Source organism: Bombus bifarius, unplaced genomic scaffold, assembly GCF_011952205.1.
Source record: "Bombus bifarius isolate JDL3187 unplaced genomic scaffold, Bbif_JDL3187 scf7180000009200, whole genome shotgun sequence".
In the NCBI taxonomy this organism is placed as follows: Eukaryota; Metazoa; Arthropoda; class Insecta; order Hymenoptera; family Apidae; genus Bombus; species Bombus bifarius.
In genome coordinates this window covers 4075341-4094160 of record NW_022884965.1, presented here as the reverse complement: position 1 = coordinate 4094160, position 18820 = coordinate 4075341, and the positions used below count along the sequence as shown (strand labels likewise).

At 37.6% G+C, this 18820-nt stretch overlaps 1 protein-coding gene across 3 annotated transcripts; it reads left to right on the top strand.

Annotated features, from left to right (window-relative positions):
- The first annotated feature begins 150 nt into the window (after window positions 1–150).
- On the top strand, window positions 151–18157 carry LOC117214196 (ras-related protein Rab-3). 3 transcript variants are annotated; one of them, XM_033460080.1, is made up of 4 exons: window positions 151–379; window positions 10397–10618; window positions 13313–13603; window positions 15952–18157. In XM_033460080.1, the coding sequence occupies exons 2-4, from the start codon at window positions 10397–10399 to the stop codon at window positions 16105–16107; spliced, it is 669 nt and encodes a 222-aa protein (XP_033315971.1). In that variant the 5' UTR covers window positions 151–379; the 3' UTR covers window positions 16108–18157. The 3 variants fall into 3 exon arrangements, with proteins under 3 accessions (XP_033315971.1, XP_033315969.1, XP_033315970.1); XM_033460078.1 differs by lacking the exon at window positions 151–379 and adding an exon at window positions 8503–8743; XM_033460079.1 differs by lacking the exon at window positions 151–379 and adding an exon at window positions 8778–8968.
- The last annotated feature ends 663 nt before the right edge of the window (window positions 18158–18820 follow it).

Here is an 18820-nt window from a genome sequence, read left to right as displayed (position 1 = left end):
AAATCAACAAGTGTCCCTCCCCCGTGAAACGGGGTTCTGTCTCCGGTTTCGAGATGTCAGTCGGGTTGCCTGTGGCGCAGGCGCGGCCTTTCTCGGGATTGGTCCGAGGACGGGCGGGGGTCCACGAAATGGTCGATATTTTAACTATAGCGGGCTACAGTGGCGCGAGGCTTTACCGAGGCCAGTCCAGTCTCTTTAAAATCGTCGCGAAACAACCCCCCGTTGTGCTACCGTGTGTTAAGTCGTGTGTCGGGAACCTCCGGACTCGCGTTTCGGAGTCATTTCATCATCGAAGCGAGGTGCAGGATTCGAGTGGAACGCGTGGCGTGCAACCCTACTATTCAGCGATCAACAGTGACAGGATCAACATTTTCAGGAGGTACATGATCGGAGAAACGACTCGTTGGACGGGAAACGACAGAGAATCGTCAGTGTCCATGTCCTCGAGAAGAATCTCGCTAACTAGACTTTAAGCTCGATACATTTCTGCCCGACCAGCCACAGTTCGTCGATAGACCGTTTATTGATTTCTCTCTGTCTCCCTCTGTCTCTCTCCCACTCTCGCGGTTTCCTCTCTCACGCTAGAAACTGTGGTCGTCGAGTCGACTTTTCACGCGCTCTGCGCTTGCATGATCCTCGCTGACAGCCTATTCCTGCTTTCTCGTCGTCTCTGCCTCGCTTCTTTTCTCGGTTAACTTAAATTGTTAAATCCAGAAACTCCTCCAATTTTGCTGGCCCTGGTCTGAGGCTCATCTCAGGAGCTATCCGTTGCTCCTGCGATGTTGAGATTATGGACCTAGTTGGAAGGTTGCTAAATACGATGGTTGGTTCTATGGCAAGTTCCACTAATCATCAGTGACGATCCAATCTGTGTGACCTTCTTCCCTCTCTCTTGCTCTCCTGTTACCTCCCTCTCTTTAGCCTTCAAAGGGACGACAGACATGTCAGCTGTGTGATCACGTCGACATTAAAAAGCAGCTATGCCATGCCATCGCATGCAACATAACCAGGAATTATTAACGATCAGGGGTAGACAGGCGACCGAGTTGGCAACGTTATCGGCCGGGCATCGCCGATATCGAAGAATCCAACGTATCGATCCGCACGCGTTTTCGGGATCCAGATTCGAGCGTCACGAGTACGTATACGGAGGCTCCATCTTCCGACTACGTTCATTCTGCCAGCCGCTGAAATCGAAACTGTGTAACGGGCGGCGTGGGTGGCCAGGGGTTGGGAATCGATCTTCCAAAAATATTTGCTCTGTTGCTAGCCACTCGCCACCACCGTTGCCATCATTCCACGGCGCTATGTAATAGTGCTCGATCTATTCGTTCTCCTAATATTTCCGCCATTTTAAGACATATTTCATAACCTGACTCGCCGGTTGAATCTCTTACGATTAAATGCAGGACTCTGATTGTGATCCGTAGAGGGACAGGGTTAGGAAATTGGAAAAATTCAAAGGCATATTCCGTCTGTTTGAAACCGTATGGATATCGTGTTTGTAATTGATTTCTTTTCTTGGATGGTCTGTGTCTTTGGTTAGATTTGAGGCGAGTTTAATCGATCCGATTTTTCAGACCTCAGAATTTAGTTACTCGAAAGCTCGAGCTTCTAATTTTTCGTTGCTATTTAAAAAAAATTGCATGGAAAATCTGTAAATTAAGTTCATTTGTCGCTGTTTCAACATCGTTTATTTACAAAATTTCGTTGCCTTCGCGACTACTGTATTTTCAAATTTCGTTCCAGGAATCTTCCATCTTAGCTTCTCAAATTTATTCCACTGGTTGCAAACCCTTTGAGCACAGTTTCATCTGTAAATTAAGTTCGAAGCAACTCTTCTGCCTAGCCTAATTTTTATCGCGAAATATTTCTCAAGAGGCAGAAGATTCTTCCAAGCTCCGCCCATCATCTTCTCGGATCTCCGATTCTTTGAATAAACTATTTTTCGACGAAACCACTGGACGATCTGCTCAACCGATAAAGAAACGTTAGGAGATTTTTCGCACAGGAAAGAGGCTAACAAAATAGTACACAAGTCGTTGCATTTGAATGTTTTAGTATCTTCAGTCGGAGGAATTGAATCTAGTCAAGGGTTGAGAGGCTCTTGGAGCACAAAGACCCGTGTGTCAGTCGCTGAAGAGCATTAACTGCGGAAAGGGGCCGAGTGCTTGAAAGATTTCACCATTGAAACTCGCTTCACCGATTCATCGATACTGTGAACTGATTTCTTGGTACTTCAACTTCCCAATGAATTTTTTATTCATCGGTTCCTTCACGAACAATCTCTTCCGCCCTCTTTCAGGTCTGTTTAACGATAGATCGCGAATAATTTCTCCCATCTTACTTCGTATCCGTCAACCGATCGCAGAATATCTTCCCTAACCTTAAAATATCCCTAACCTAAAAATGCAAGTTGGCACATAGCCGACATATTTTCAAATGCGATTTAATCGAAAATGGTGCGTCTTACGAACAAACTTCATTCTATATTTTCGACTTATTTTTTCGTTATTTTTCTATTTAGATCGGCACGCACTGGCTTATCGATCGGACGACGAATTTTCGCGTCGTCGAAATCGTTCGGCAAATAGATCGCGTACGAAAAGACGAATTTTATTTTGTAGAAATTTCAATCGGTAGATTATTTTTCCGCGTTACTTATGCCCAAGAATTGCGCAAGATTTCAAGGTCATGGTACAGCAGGTCACCGAACTCAACCTGACGTTAACTATACACGATTCTATCAAGTTAAAACTGTATCGTGCCGCCGAAGAAAGCTAGTTTCATAGATTCACGCGACGCTCGTTTCTCTTCCTCGCGATATTACGTTAGCAAAGCTCGTGCAACGCGTTATCGCGTCGCTCTGCATGCATTCGTGCGCACCACCTCGGTGTTAACATGTCGCGATACGATTATCGCGAACCTTGTCCTACTTTCTTCGCCACCCACTTGGAGCAACACGCGTAGGTGGCTGAAATTTTTCTCCAGAGTTTCCATATTGCTGAATAGTCTGTCGAACTTGCTGCATTATCATCTTGCGTCGAAAGCTTGCCACTTTGCTCCTCCAATCTTCTTCGCGTCCATCCTCGAGCTTATTTCTTCTTACCATAAAGTAAGCGACATTTTCGCGTGTAGACTCGCGGCATTCGCTATCACCTTCGATCGGAATCTTCTCATTTTGGTCCCCGAAAACGCTCGCTGTTCGTTTCTAACGTTGCGTCTTCTTCGTTGAATCTTCAGCATTTTGTGATATTCCACCTATGACGAGACTCGCCTTGTCACGAATGGCCAGGAATTGTAAGTTCCTCGTGTCAGTGTTTAGTTGTTTGAGTGGCAAGCAGCGCGATCGCGCTGTTCAGATTCGGCGTGGAAAAGTGCCACTACATTTGAACGCTACGGACGACTCACGGTATTTTGCATTGGGTTGGCAACTAAGTGATTGCGGATTTTGTCATTAGATGGTAATGGTAACCCAATATTTCATTCCTATCTTCTCAATAATTTTTATTGAAGAAAACTTGGAATATTTGTAAACTAATAGTGTGCATATACAGGGTGGTTGGTAACTGGTGGTACAAGCGGAAAGGGGGTGATTCTACGCGAAAAAAGAAGTCGAAAATATAGAATAACAATTTTTCGTTCGAGGCTTTGTTTTCGAGAAAATCAACTTTGAACTTTGGGTCGGTACGCGTGCGGTACGTTATAACGGATCTCACTGTAGATCGTTGTCTCGATGGAAAAATGTAAAAAAAAAAATGTTTATTCTATATTTTCGACTTATTTTTTCGCGTAGAATCACCCCCTTTCCGCTTGTACCACCAGTTACCAACCACCCTGTATAATAAGATCGATGTACTTCGTACAAATTACAAATATGACGAGCGCTATCTTAGTTCTCTTCGCAATCGACGAAGACAAGCGTTGCCACGTTGTTTGCGATTTTTCGACCCTGTTCTTTCAAACACCCTTGGGACTCAAACGGTTGATCAAGTAGAAGAAGAACACCAGGTACACGTCGATCTTTCGTCCACCTGAGGGACGAAGAAAGGGAAGAAAATCCTGTACAGACTAGCTGACCATATTTCGTTAACAACAATCTTCCTTGGCTCTTAAATGCGCAGAGTTGCAACTGTTACACCAATTGCAATGTCCTTCGCACGTGAAAAGATATTGCGATATCATTTCGCTATTCCAGAATTGTGCAATCTGTGGAAGCGGCTGCCTGCGGAATGCGAACAGAGAACGTGACGTCCGAGGTAGCCTCGCGTGAGAATCTCGAGAGAGTCCTGAGTCGTGTGACGAGATAGACCCAAAATCAATGGGTCATAATTGACCTTACGAAGATATTCGAGTCTGTATCGTTAATCTTATGAAAGTTGTCGGATGTTCGTGATTTCCTACGCCTTGAAAACTGTCCCGGGTCGCTTGTTTCAATCCTCCAAGCGCATGAACTTTGACTCTTCAGTTTGACGCTTAACGGTGGTCCGAAGAGATGCGAAGAAATGGGTCTTTCGTGAGAAATTATTTTACTTTTTTCTTTGATTTATGATTGTCATCGCGCACGTTTATGACGCACATAATATCCCATTTACAAAAATGGGGAAATTGAAGAGATCACGTAGCTGTGAATAAATGTTTCAGTAGATCGAAATAGATTGAAGAGATCACGTTTCTTCATTTCACTTAACTTTTGCTTCGCTTAATTTGCTTCTTTTATTTTATTTGTTCTTTCAGTATATTAATTTTTTAATTTACTTCCGTTATTTTCTTTATTCTTTCAATTGATTAATTTTTGTAATTTATTTAAAAAATACAAAAGACGATTTCGAGTGGTGCCACATCCATAGCTAGCTTCCACTATGACGTTAGTAGATTTCTTCGAGTTTCATCGTCAGTGCGATATGGTTAGAGGGGAAGATAAGAGGTTGGTTATCGAGCAATTCTTCTTGCGTTATTTGCTAGAAGTCTGGCGAGCGTCTGCATGCTCTTTTATCGAAGGGATGGTAGTAGTTTTTAGTTGGACGAGCATCGTAGAATGAAGCGAGGCGGAAACGATAGGACTTGAAATCCGAGGGAAATCTGGTAGCTATGGCTGTGTGGCTCGGCCAAGAAAATCGATAAGAGCCTCCCACCCCGAAGTAAAAATCTCTCTCTCTCTGTCTGTCTCTCTGTTTCTCTGCCTCCGCGTCCAGTTTATTTATAGACTCTCCTCTTTTTAAATTTATTTTACGGAATAACTGCACACGAAATCGCAGCTGATCCTTCGTTCAGCGCTACATTTCGCTCTCAGACCTTGTAATCGCTGACTCGATCGAAGGTCGAACTTTTTCTTTTTCAGAAGAATTCGCCTTTTCTCGTTGCGACGTTCGTTCCTTGCATTTTCAAAACTGGATCACTTTACGTTCTTTTCTTTTTTCTTCTTTTTTTTTTTTTTTTTGATCGATTCATTTGATCAAGTTGGTCAACCAACAACTCCAAAATATTTTTTCGTTTTTTTTTTTTAACCGAAGGTCTCTTTTCAGCGAAGAACAGGATCATAAGCGTTTGCAAATCGTTTTGGTAGATCAATTTTTGATCGAATCGTAGGAGGTTCGGTGGTCTTTTGTTTTTTAAAATGGCAGATTTCTTCCTGCGGAAGAAGAGAATCGTAAACGTTGGCAGATCTTTCTTTCTCTTCATTGTTGGTGACAATGGAAGCAAATGACAGTTTTTACGTTATCGATGTTGCTGTAGCAGAGTCAGGGCAGTTGGAAGGCTCGATTTATGTGGTATTTGTAGTTCATATCGTAGAACTGGAAATTCCATACGAATAGCAATGACACCATTTGGAATTATGGAATGGTACGTGTCATTCCTATTATATATGCAGCATAGTAAGAGCCAATGTCTGTCTAGGAAGCATTAAGTCGGATCACGAACTTGTAGAAACAGATATTTAAGGGCTTTTGTTTGGATACATTTGCTGGATGCAATGCACGTGGGTCGACGATATGTATAGCCGCACCTGGCACCCGGAAAAAGTCACGGACGCGGAACTCGTTGTCTTCCTATCGACTTAGGAAGCAACTGACGATTGCCAACCACCGATTCGCTGCCACTTCTACGGAACAACTCGATCCAATTCACGGTCGAGGAATATTCGTATTTGGCATTTGATTTTTAGGAGAAGTTATCGTTATTGTTAATTTACTGATGTTGCTAATAAATTCTTAAGGAGTTAGCTAACTGTTATTATAAATCTGATTGTTATACTATTATACATAATATAATATCGTTATATATTTTGCAATTATGTGAGTGTTACTTATATTCAATGAAATAATTTAATAATAATTTAATAATATATTCAATGAATATATTATTACTATAATTATAGTTATATGAGTATTAGTTATATGCATATATATATATTTATTTAATATAATAATATTAAATAATATAATATTTGATAATAATATATCTAATATTAAATATACATATATGAAATACAATATAATACTATTATATATTGTAAAATATATATGTTCTTTTTTAATATTAAAAGAATATATTATTTTTTAAATATATATTGTTTAGCTGTTAATAGCTAACTACTATTATAAACCTGATTGTAATACATTACACTATATAATACCATTATATATTATAATATATATATATATATATTTCACAATTATATGAGTATTAGTTATATTCAATGTAATAATATAAATATAATCATAGTTATACGACTATTAGTTATACGTATATATATATTTAATATTAAATATATTAAATATACATACGCATGCAAATATAATATTAAATATATACACACATACATATATGTGTCATAATGTAATGTATTATAATAAAAGTTATATATTATGATATGCATATATTTTTAATACTAAATATATATATATAAAGCACAATATAATACTATTATGTATTATAAAATATATACATTTTTTAATATTAAATATATGTTATTTATCGAACATGATATATTACTATATTATAAATTTATTAAAAATAATATATGTTTTTAGTATTAAAAAATATGTATATAACTAATACTAATATCAATATAATATGATTATATATAAATTATAAGCCTACATTATTGTTAGTTAACTGATACAAGAAAATCGTACGACTAAAATTACAATGAAGCTTCTTCTTCGACCTATCGTATCAGGTCGCCCTTACTGCTTCGAATAATTGAAATATTTGGTGATCGATGAGTGATGGCTCGGCCGAGCCCACGTGCTTTTTGTACGGACCTGTAGTTGGAGGTTATCGGGTTTGACTGTCCCCATTGTGGGATTATCGATCATGTGGTCGGTCATGGCTACAGATGTGCCGCCAATTGCATTCAGTAATGTACACGGTGTACAAAAAGAACCGACCTCCACTGCTTGCGAACAAATTGGAACATATTTCATACGAACATATTGACAAAACTATGTTCCATATTATTAATAATAATTCACAATTGAAACTATTTCAGTAATTAAACGATATTTGTATTCTTTTTTACACGTGCAACACGTAATCGCATATAGAATCAGAAAGAACTGTTTCCAAATGTAAGAACAAATTTTTGCTATGTTTCACACCAGCAGCTTGATTTCTACAGGATGATTCAGACGTGTTGTACCCTTCGCGGTCTTTCAATCGCGTCAATAAGATTGCGAAACAACGTTTGGAAAAATAACTCGCAAGTGACAAGATAACGACGATAAATAACGATATAGCAAAAACTAGGTAGATTAGAATGTGAACGCGTTGGACGTAGATCGAAGTGGAGATGCCTGCGTCAAACGATGCTAGGCCGATGCAATTTTGTAAATCATCCTGTACATCAGACATTTGCATTCTGCAATTGTAGAGACGTTATAACGTTGATAGCATCGAGCAAAGAATAATTTACAATTGACATTAATTGATAGGCAAACGCAATAGACGAAGCAGACAATGGCACCGCACGTGTGACATTCTTCTTCCAGCCCTGCGTGGGCGTGTTCACACGTATCAGGAAACCGCGATATCGTGGAAAGAACAATGACAAGAAACGGGCAAAAACGAAAGAAACGACAAACATAGCCACGTTGGCCATTCGTCTATCAGTTAGCCATTTCCCAACTAATTGGAACCTCGTTGCTCTTGTCACGCCTATTGTGCCTTTGTGCCAGATCGTCGTAGAAAGTGTCGAATAAAAATGACGAAAAACAGTGTAACGCTTCCAAGTCCGTAGGAAGTTTTCGTTTAGTGGAATCGTCTTAAAAATATTCACGGGTTGTCGATTTGGTAAAAAATTGTGTCCAGGTGCCATTGTGTGGCTCGTTTTAATTCCGACAGAATATTTGCCATTTATTTTCGAATCAGAGGTTGGCAAAATTATGAAAAATAGTTGCACCTGTGTTTTCTCGTTATTCTGAGAAAAATTATCGAACATTATCGAAAAAAGTGGCAGTTCGTATATTTTCTGTCAAGGGAAATTGGACAAAATTTCCACGTTTTCCATAATTTTGGAATTTCAAAGTAATCGGATCCAGGCTATCGAACGTACTACCGGGAAAAATTAAATTCTGGAAAAATTGGTTGCTGGAAAATGGCAGACGAAGGGTCGAAGAGTCAAACAGAGAAATCGACGAAAAATAGCAGGCCACCTGTCAAGGACTCGGTGTTGGAACTGAGGACGAGGATGACTCGACTGATGTCCATCGTCGATATTACCCCGCACAGCAAACTTCCGGTACCGACATGCGTTTGTTTCGTCGCGATAACGCTAATTGCTATGTTGCAGTGTTGCTCGATCGAAGGTGGCGAACGCGTCGTGGAAAATTCATAGTGGCTTAATCGACAGTGAACAGCCGGTGAAAGCGTTAGACAGAGTCGCAGAATGCTAACAGAGATACGCTAGAAAATTGAATTAGCCTCTTCTTGTCGGTTTTTTCTAGAAATGTGGGCCTTTAGGAGGGTAGGAACTTCGAGACAATGTTGCAAATTTATTAGAAAATTGTTTCCTGAGTATACCACGTGTTATACAAAATATATCGAAAAATGTTAAAATAAGAATCTGTTATTTTGCATCTATTATTTGGTATTTGATATTATCTGGAAAATTGCTCGATGAAAAATTGTTGCCTTTGCTGTTTGTTGTTGGAAATTATTAAAATTATTAAAACCAGAGTCAGGTTGTGTCTTGATACATGCTTCTTTTTCTTATGAATTTCGCGACAAATTGTTTGCTTGGAAATGTTGCAAAAATACATTTGAACGTAGTCACAGGTATAACACAAGTAGCAGAAATTGCAACAAATTGTACCATTACCTGTTATAATAATAAACTTTTAAAATACATATAGTATCTGAGCATATTTGCGTGTTAAATTTCTTCCAAACTCGATAAACATATGCCACGCGTTTATAAATAACGCTAAGTGTACTAACAAAGTTTCGTCATATTTTGTTTTCGATCTGTTTGCAACATAGTTGGCGTAACATACGATACAACATATTCACAGGCAATTTTTCTAATAAATTTTTAAATAGCGACGTAATAAGTTATACGATACGAATGAACATACAGAGTGTCCCAAAAGTCAAGCGAAGTTTGAGAAAAATAATCGCAAGATATTATCGAAATATTAATTTGCATATGGACGTAATACATGCAAATATTGCACATAAGATTATGATACGAAAGGAGCGTATGTAAATTACGTTGTCATATTTAACATAAATTGACGCTGTCATTAGCGAAGTACAAAAACGTGGCTGAAAACATACGAGTCGAATGGACAATCACATTAGCAAAACGGTAACAGGCTGCTGCACACTGGTGCACGCTACTGCACGTACATCAAATGTAGACTCAAAAAAAGACACCCGATAGATCTTGTTGGATAACAATCGCATATGCTCGATAATGTATGATACCACGAACAATTCATCGAGTTAAGCCTCGAAGTGCATTCCATTTGTCTGTAAATTTTAGTTGTATACTCACAAACCTATCGACCAAATATGACAATACGAGTCTATGTTACGGCTGAATGAGATTGTGGTTATGCAGCGTGAGATTACGAATCGTTCATTTGCTGCAACAGTGACATAACCTAAAAAAGGTTACGAGTTGAAATGTTCTTACAGTTTCGTGATGATGCAACAGCGACGCTGTTGCCCTCGCGCGACCAATTTCCCAACTTCGCTCAACGCACTTAACAGAACACTGTTTTCTCTACCAATAGCTTGTTAATTAAATGAAATGCCAATAACTCGAGAACGATGAACTTCGAGTTGTTGCAGCAAATGAACAAGATTGTGTCTAATGTGAACTAGGCGAGACGTAACTACGAAAAGAGGCGAAATAAAAATTATTTACGTAATGTGGAACTGTTTTTAGATGGCCGGCCAGGATCCAAAGTTTCAGAAGGAGGCCGCGGACCAGAACTTCGACTACATGTTCAAGTTGCTGATCATCGGCAACTCGTCCGTCGGCAAAACGTCCTTTTTGTTCCGCTACGCGGACGATTCCTTCACCTCGGCCTTCGTATCGACCGTGGGCATCGATTTTAAGGTGAAAACGGTCTTCAGACACGACAAAAGGGTCAAGCTACAGATCTGGGTCAGTATTACCCCGTACGTTTTTCCCCTTGCTTTTCCACTATCTCTGTTATGTTATTTCTTTCTTCTTACAATTTATGGCGAGAATATTTTAAAAATTGAAAAATGTTGAAAGAGATGAAACGAGTTTTATCATAGACAATATATTAGGTGACAGAGTAGGGTCGATACTTTTTGAAGAGAAAGAACCTTATCAACGAAACTGAATAATATTTTAATAATTCTTTTGTTCACTTTGATTCAACGTTATATTTTTGAACAAAAATTTCCATCAAATTTGTTAAACTTAAACGAGCAACATGTTGCAAAAATGTCATTTTAGACAAAGTGTAAAATGCCTGAAACCTGCCTGTCTATGAGAAGATTGATACTTGTTATATTTATTTATGTATCTTAATTATATCATTTTATCCATTTTGTATTTTTTAGCTGCTATTTTTTTTTTCTTTATTTTCATTCACGACTCCAAGTGTAGTATCTTCAACGTCATCAGGTGAATTGGTCTGACGACCCACGAATATTCATTTAAACGGTATCTATTAAATTATGCCAAACTTCGTCATAATTTGTTTGCTAGATGATACCTGGTACAGATTACGTAGGATTAGATTGCTTCGAGGAGATACGATACATGTGTGAAGCCTCTGTTGAGTGTGTGTGTGTGTCAAAACTCGCGAAACATAAAACTTTAAGACGATAACCCTAACAACCTAACCCCAACCTAACCCTAGTAACACTTAACCTTAAACTGAAAGCACCGAAAGTTGGACCGTGACTTGAACGTATTATCACGTACATCGTAGAATAACTGATATTTCATAAAGGTCAGTACACAATGGCAAGAACTTTATACGAGTTAGATGAAAGTTTCTCAGCAAGAAGACGTACTTTTTCCAATAAACAAATTTCAGGTGAACAAAAATGGCGGCTTCTTCCAGCCATTTCCGGTCCCACGATTTTGTAATTGAATTTTCTGATAACAGGAATCGTGTCTTATCACAAGACACGAATCACAACGAATTTTCAAGCTGACAATTCGTTTCTGAAATGTGGGAGATCAAAGAACTGAAAATTCACTCGAATTTTGTTTCAGTCCGATGACGTACATCTTTTAGGTTGGCAACTAAGTGATTGCGGATTTTGTCAATACCACCTAATGACAAAATCCGCACCCACTTAGTTGCCGACCAATAATACGAACAAAAGTAATAATAACGCAATAATAATAATAATAATAGATTACATAAATAATGTACGATATGAATATTCGGTATAATATTGCTTTTTCCATATGTTTCAATTTATTGGAACACAAATATTTCACTGTTTCCTCTGGCTCGGTGTTCCCAACTAATTGTCCATATTTTTCATTTATTGCAAAATATTTTCAACGTACTCTTTCTGCTTCTCTTTATAATTCGTTGTTTTCAATTTATTCCAGTTGTTTTTTTTTCCTATCTGTCGATCGAATTTACAAAGAGAAATTAATAGAGAACAGCTATAGGCGGCATGTTCTTTCTTCGATTTGTTTTGAAATATTAAAAAGCTTCAAAGGACAGAAATACTGGTAGAGAAAGAAGTATATTTTTGAGCGATAGATCGATTTACAGTTATACACGTGAAATAAAGCCGAAGGGCAAATGTAAATTCGATCGACAGATAGGAAAAAGAAAATAACTGGAATAAATTGAAAACAAGGAATTAAAAAGAGAAGCAGAAAGAATACGTTGAAAATATTTTGTCAATAAATTGTAACGTTCATCCACAAGCACAGCGTATCGCACGTGGCTTCATTTATCAACCGAATCGAACGTTATCGCTTCCCTGTTCAAGACACTCGTAGTAATCGTAATTTATTTCATCGTTTTCAAACAATAATCATTTAAACAATATTTTTCATCAATAAGATGGTTCAAGATATTACTATTGTTCTTTTAATAACTTCTTTTAATTTTCTTTTAGAGAGAAATTTACCAATTTCACAAATGGTGTGCCAATTATTTCAGTACACTGATAATTGTTTTTTAACTTTTGAAAATTCTGGAAATTTGTTGCTTCTATTATCCATGTTAATTATTGCAGAGAATAATACCGTTCATTTCCTTGAATATTAAGGGAATTTATTTTATTTATTTCTCAAATTAAATACAGGGTGGTTGGTAACTGATGGTACAAGCGGAAAGGGGGTGATTCTACGCGAAAAAAGAAGTCGAATCGAGACAACGATCTACAGTGAGATCCGTTATAACGTACCGCACGCGTACCGAGCCAAAATTCAAAGTCGATTTTCTCGAAAACAAAGCCTCGAACGAAAAATTTTTATTCTATATTTTCGACTTCTTTTTTCGCGTAGAATCACCCCCTTTCCGCTTGTACCACCAGTTACCAACCACCCTGTATATTAAAATGCTCGGAGAAAACTCATCGATTAATTATCACTGAATTTTAAAATTCACAGAAAAGCTTCTCATAATTTTATTATTCCTGTCAGAATTATTGTACTTTAAAAAATATTACTATTCATTTTAATTAATTATAATTGAATTGATTTTATTTATTTATTTGTTTCAATGGATTTTCTAATTCACGCAAAAAGACTTATTAGTCCCATCAATCGGCATATTTTTAGTTACTATTTAATAACCTTGAAAGTCACAAAAGGCTAATTTTAATCCGTGGATCTGTTTTATTGCAGGATACCGCGGGTCAGGAAAGATACAGGACGATAACGACGGCCTACTACAGAGGCGCGATGGGCTTCATCCTAATGTACGACATCACAAACGAGGAGTCGTTCAATTCGGTGCAGGACTGGGTCACACAGATCAAAACTTATTCGTGTGACAACGCTCAGGTTATCCTGGTTGGCAACAAGTGCGACATGGAAGACGAAAGGGTGATAACTACTGAAAGGGGCAAGCAATTGGCGGACCAATTAGGCGTCCAATTTTTTGAGACATCGGCTAAAGAAAACATCAACATCAAGGTGAGTACAGAATCTGGACCATCTTCATTTGTTTATAATTAATTTATAATCACATTGTGGATTCTTATAAAAATTCATATTTTAATAAATATTTTGATGAAAATACTTTTAAGATTATAATATCATAATATTAGCAAAGACTAAGTTAGAATTTCATATTGGCATATAAATTAATAAAAAACATTGTCTGACTAACGAATTTCTCAGTTTTTGTCAATATACAAATTTACATAAAGTTAGACGAACGAATGAAATAACAAGGAGCGTAGGATTTTTAATTAAATTTTGAAACCGTTCATTTGGCCTGGTAAGGTTAGTGTCAAACTAAAGCCAAGTTCCAATAGATCAATTTTTTATCCTAATGAAACTTGGCTTTAGCTTAATTGCCCTTTGGAGACATCAGAATCTTAGACGACTCTTTATTCAGCGAACCTTGATTCATTAGAACTCAGCTTTAGCTTCGTTATCACTTGGATACACAAGAATCAGGAATGCTTTTTATTCGTTTATGAGCTAAAGCAAAATTTTAATAGAATTCAAAATGACCATTGCTCGTTTCATTAGAACACGGCTTCAAATTGATTACCATTTGGAGGCACAAGAATCAGGAATGTTTTTTATTAGTTTATGAGCTAAAGCCAAATTTTAATAGAAGCCAAAATTGCATTAGGATTTGGGTTAAGCTCAAAAAATTAGCTTCTTTAAAATTGGTTCCAGAGATCTATTATACTTTCTTCGTGGAAGTTGTACAAAGTATAACTACCAATAGTTAAACACCACGTCAATTTTCATTTTTCTTCGACTGTTTAACCAGCCCATTATCCTACCCAATACATAACTATCACGCGGTTGAGAAGGTTATCGCGTCACGTTTCTACATTTATTTCCATCCGCGATGGTGTGTGTAAACAGTATGCCATTACCTTCGACCAGGCATCCTCAATTACCGCTCATCTACACCCATTAATCATCCCAACACGACGGGTCAAACCTATTGGCACTGGCATATCGACGTCCATTCGATCGATTTTTCTGCCCACGGTTATCCGCGTCCACCTTTAGACCGCGTGACGTACATGAGATTTCAGCTTTTCTATTGGAAAACACCTTGGTACCATAAAGCGATAGCAAGGCAAGCAATTTGTAGAGGATTAACGATGATTTCTAGTGTTTTCGTTACTGAAAGTGCTGTTCAAACAACGTCAAACAACGTCAAACAACGTCAAACAATGTCAAACAACGATAAAAGATATTATACGAGGTCGAGTAACATTAAACAATGTGAGAAAAGGACGTTAGAAAATGTCAGGCGACATGAGACAATATCAAACAACGTCAAACATTCAATACGTATGAAGGAACCGATTTTGAAAGTTTATAGATATTGAGCAAATTGAAGTATCCAGAAAATCGCATGTTATATTGTAAATATGAGTGATCCTATAAGGAATATTGAGCCAAAATATGAAACTTATCAGATGTCTACTGTTTGAGTAAACGTGTAAAGTCTGCGAGAAGAGTTAGGGCCACAGAGTAGAGACATTGTTGAGCTGTTTTCAATTGTCGATTGACCACGAATTATTTCTATAGCAAAAGTAGAAGAAGACGAGCTATATATCTATTTTAGACTTAGATCAAGTCAATATCTACATTACACTACACAGAGGCTACATTAAATTTTTTAGAAGTAACTTAACACTTCGATGGCCGCATATTTCGACGTAGATCTTACTGTCACTCGCTGATTGCTGTAACCTACTTTTCACCTCTTGAGAAAATTCCCTCGAATCCATCGTCATGATTGAATTTTTATCTTGTTATCCTAATCTATTTTGTACGTCCATGCGTTATACGAATTTGTTTATTTACTTGTCGATTGTTACATCCATAGAGTTACAGAAATTGGGATTATAACCTTCTTCTGACCATTCACTTTCACTGAATCATTGAAAAGTCGTGTAAACCTGACGACGACCAACTGACTGACGGTACAAGTGTTAAACAAAATTGAGATTCGAACAGGCCAAGTCTGTGTACGTGAGGTTCAGAGTAAGCCAATATTAGGTTAGGTTAGATCAGGTTAGGTTAGGCTCTTTTAGAAACAACGTAAGGAAAATTGATATTAGGACGTAAAATTAGACTGTATCCAGATTAACTATGCGACTCTACGAGAAGTTAGACCTACAAATGTGTCCTTGTTTGAAAAGAGGGTGTGAACCAATCTCCGCTAGTGGATCATTAATCACACGATCACGTCAATTAGTGCAGCTCAATTACTCGGAATCTTTTTCCCTCCTATGTTCCTCAAATATTAAGGCAATTAAACCCAAGCAAATTCCATTTTACAGACGGTATTCGAGCAGCTGGTGGACATAATATGCGACAAGATGAGCGAGTCCTTGGACAACGATCCGACCTTGCTGGCGGGTGGAATGGGTCAGGCGAAGGGTCAACGACTCACCGATCAGCCGACCAATCCAACGGACGACAATTGTAATTGCTAAGAACATGGACGCCCATCTAATTGCTTTGCAAGCATAATAAGAAGGATAGGAATGAGTAAGAAGAAAAACAAGAAGAAGGAGATGAAGATGAAGATGAAGATGAAGATGAAGATGAAGAAGGGAAAAGATGAAGAAATATTAGAAGAAAAACGAGTGTATGTCTGTATATGTATGTGTGAACGTTTGTGCACGTGGTCTTGTGTGTATGGCGAGTGTGTAGCTATGCGTGCGAGTGTGTAGCTATGCGGGAAAAGAGCAAGTGAGAGAGAGAGAAAGAGAGGAGGAGGAAGGTCGAGTGATAAACGCTGGCTCTAGTTCACTTTGTTCATCGTTCCTTTGACCTATGTTTCCGGCCGTTCTTCGTTCTGCTCTTTTTCTTTCCTCCTTTCTCGATCGATATATTTATATATGTGCACATAAATAATGTATATGCACAGGGCGAACCGTGCTACTCCATTTGACGAAGATTGCGTCCCGTGTTGATAAAACGATCGTTGAGAATCCGAAGCAGAAATTTGGCAAATTTCGAATTAGATAAACGCCGAGTCGTTGAGACCTAACCTATCTTTTATCATTGCACCGATTTGGGCATACTGTTCTTTGGGATAATTTGGATCAGTCGCTTTGGTCTTGTCTCTAATTTATCCTTTGTTATTACAACAATTTGACAATTAAAACTATTGGAAATTAATTTTCGTAGATTTGTTTAATTTTGAATATCGTACTGGATAATAACTTTGAATTCCTTCCTTTTAAGCTCTTCACTCATCTTTCTGTCATTAATCAAATTTGGGAATTTCGATATTTGAGGATCACCCAAACTTGAAATTTTCAACGTGCAAAGTTGCCCTTCACAATAATTTCAATATCTATGTTTTAGTTTCTAACCTATCTTTTGCCATTAGCTCAATTTGGGAATCTAATTACTTGAGAATTATAGCTTTATGATATTTAATAGTTTCAACAATATTTTGTATATTTTAATGTTTCGTTTCTGATTCATAAATTGTTTATTAGTAACGAATCACTTTTAATGGTACTTTTTATCCCAGAACAAAGTAGAAAGAAGATTTGACCCCCACTGTGTTAAGGATAGTTCCACTTCTTACCGTAAGAGACGCTGCTATCCTTCCCACGTATTATAGACCCCACACCTCCTACACTAAAAGATCCAACATTTTCCCTCGTTTCTTCTTAGATATTCGATCAGAAGCTTGATGATCGATTCACCGACGACTGTAGGAGCGATTAGTCACGCGATTCGCCCTGTATACATATATAAATATGTATGATGGTTGTAGCCTGATTACGCGGAGGTGCCATCGAGCTAATCCGAGTCCGATTACGAGCAGACGTTGCAGTATTTTTCTTGGGTTCGACGGGGAAATTGTAAGAAAGGGTCAGACATCGTCAAAAGCTCGAGCAAAGAGCGGAACCGCGATATATCTGACCTATATGACGAGGAAATTTATATTTCGTATCTCTACGATTTTGTACCCCTAACAGATTTAAATTTAGCGCCATTCCCAGCGGCTCAAGGTGGGGATACGTTCTTGTCACGCTGTTCATTTCCATCTTTCTCATTGGAATACGAATTCGCTGAATGAAAAATTTATACAAAATTGATACTCGTAAATTGAAAAAGGAGAAATATTACTTCCTTTGGTTTCAAAAATTGTTTTGATTAGACAGAAAATTCTGCTCGATTCATCGACGTGAGTAGGACAATAACGAAAGAGCGAGCCATTTGAAGTGAAACGGAACGTGAGTGCATCGAACCCAAATTGATCGAAACAATTCATCCTAAGACTCGGTTTCACTGCAAATGAGACATTCCAATGGCGGGTCGTTCGAACAAGCAGCCATGTTTCTTAGAGATATTTCTCAGGGACAAACTGATCTCACCCGCCATTTTTCCAATCTTCTTTTCACGGATCAGTTTGTTTCTCTGAAGATCACTGTAATTCGTTTCGACGGAGCATGAATTATTAGATAACGATGATCTTTGACGATTTCATGCGCAGCTGCCTCGATAACCAAGAATTTTCAACGAAGAAGCGCCTTAAGTCCCTTTCACACTTGAAAAATGTAAAATGTTGAAAATGAAGTTATGACATATCTATTGAATGTGAGTCAGATTGAATTTTGTTGCGTTTGGGATAGGATAACATAATTTAACCGATTTATGGTTAAAATTATTTTTTTCAGGCGTGAATGGGGCTTAACACATTCGTTGCTATTGACGCATACGGTGCGTCAATTCAGATATCTTCGATTTTAGAAGACTATTATATTATAATTACAAAAATACAAGATAGCGAACAGGATATTGATTTTAATTCTTGAAAATTTTATACTAAAATCATTTTTGTTTAATTAATGCAATTGTACTCATTTTTGTTATCAATTTCGATACTAATGTTCTTTTCATTTAATAATTATATTTCATAAAATTCTCAATTTTCGCATCTTTTCCCAATTATCGAAAATCAGGAAAAAATATATTCTTACCAACAACAATCGAAGAATATTTCTCAATTCATTTTTACACAGTCCATGAAACATTCGGATCGTAAAAGGGTTAATAAATAGCAGCGAATGTGTTAATAAACACTTCTGAATTCGCCATGGCGCAAATCGTCGAACAAAAAGTTGCAGCTCTGGTGAATAGAATTTGCAAAAAAAAAAAAAAAAAAATAAGAGTTGAAATATA

Excerpts from the sequence above, each read along its gene's own strand:
- LOC117214196 (XM_033460078.1), top strand. The coding sequence starts at position 8,600 with ATGGCAGACGAAGGGTCGAAGAGTCAAACAGAGAAATCGACGAAAAAT. Across the intron at positions 8,744-10,396 it reads CCCCGCACAGCAAACTTCCG|ATGGCCGGCCAGGATCCAAA; the intron begins GTACCGACATGC and ends AACTGTTTTTAG. Across the intron at positions 10,619-13,312 it reads GGGTCAAGCTACAGATCTGG|GATACCGCGGGTCAGGAAAG; the intron begins GTCAGTATTACC and ends GTTTTATTGCAG.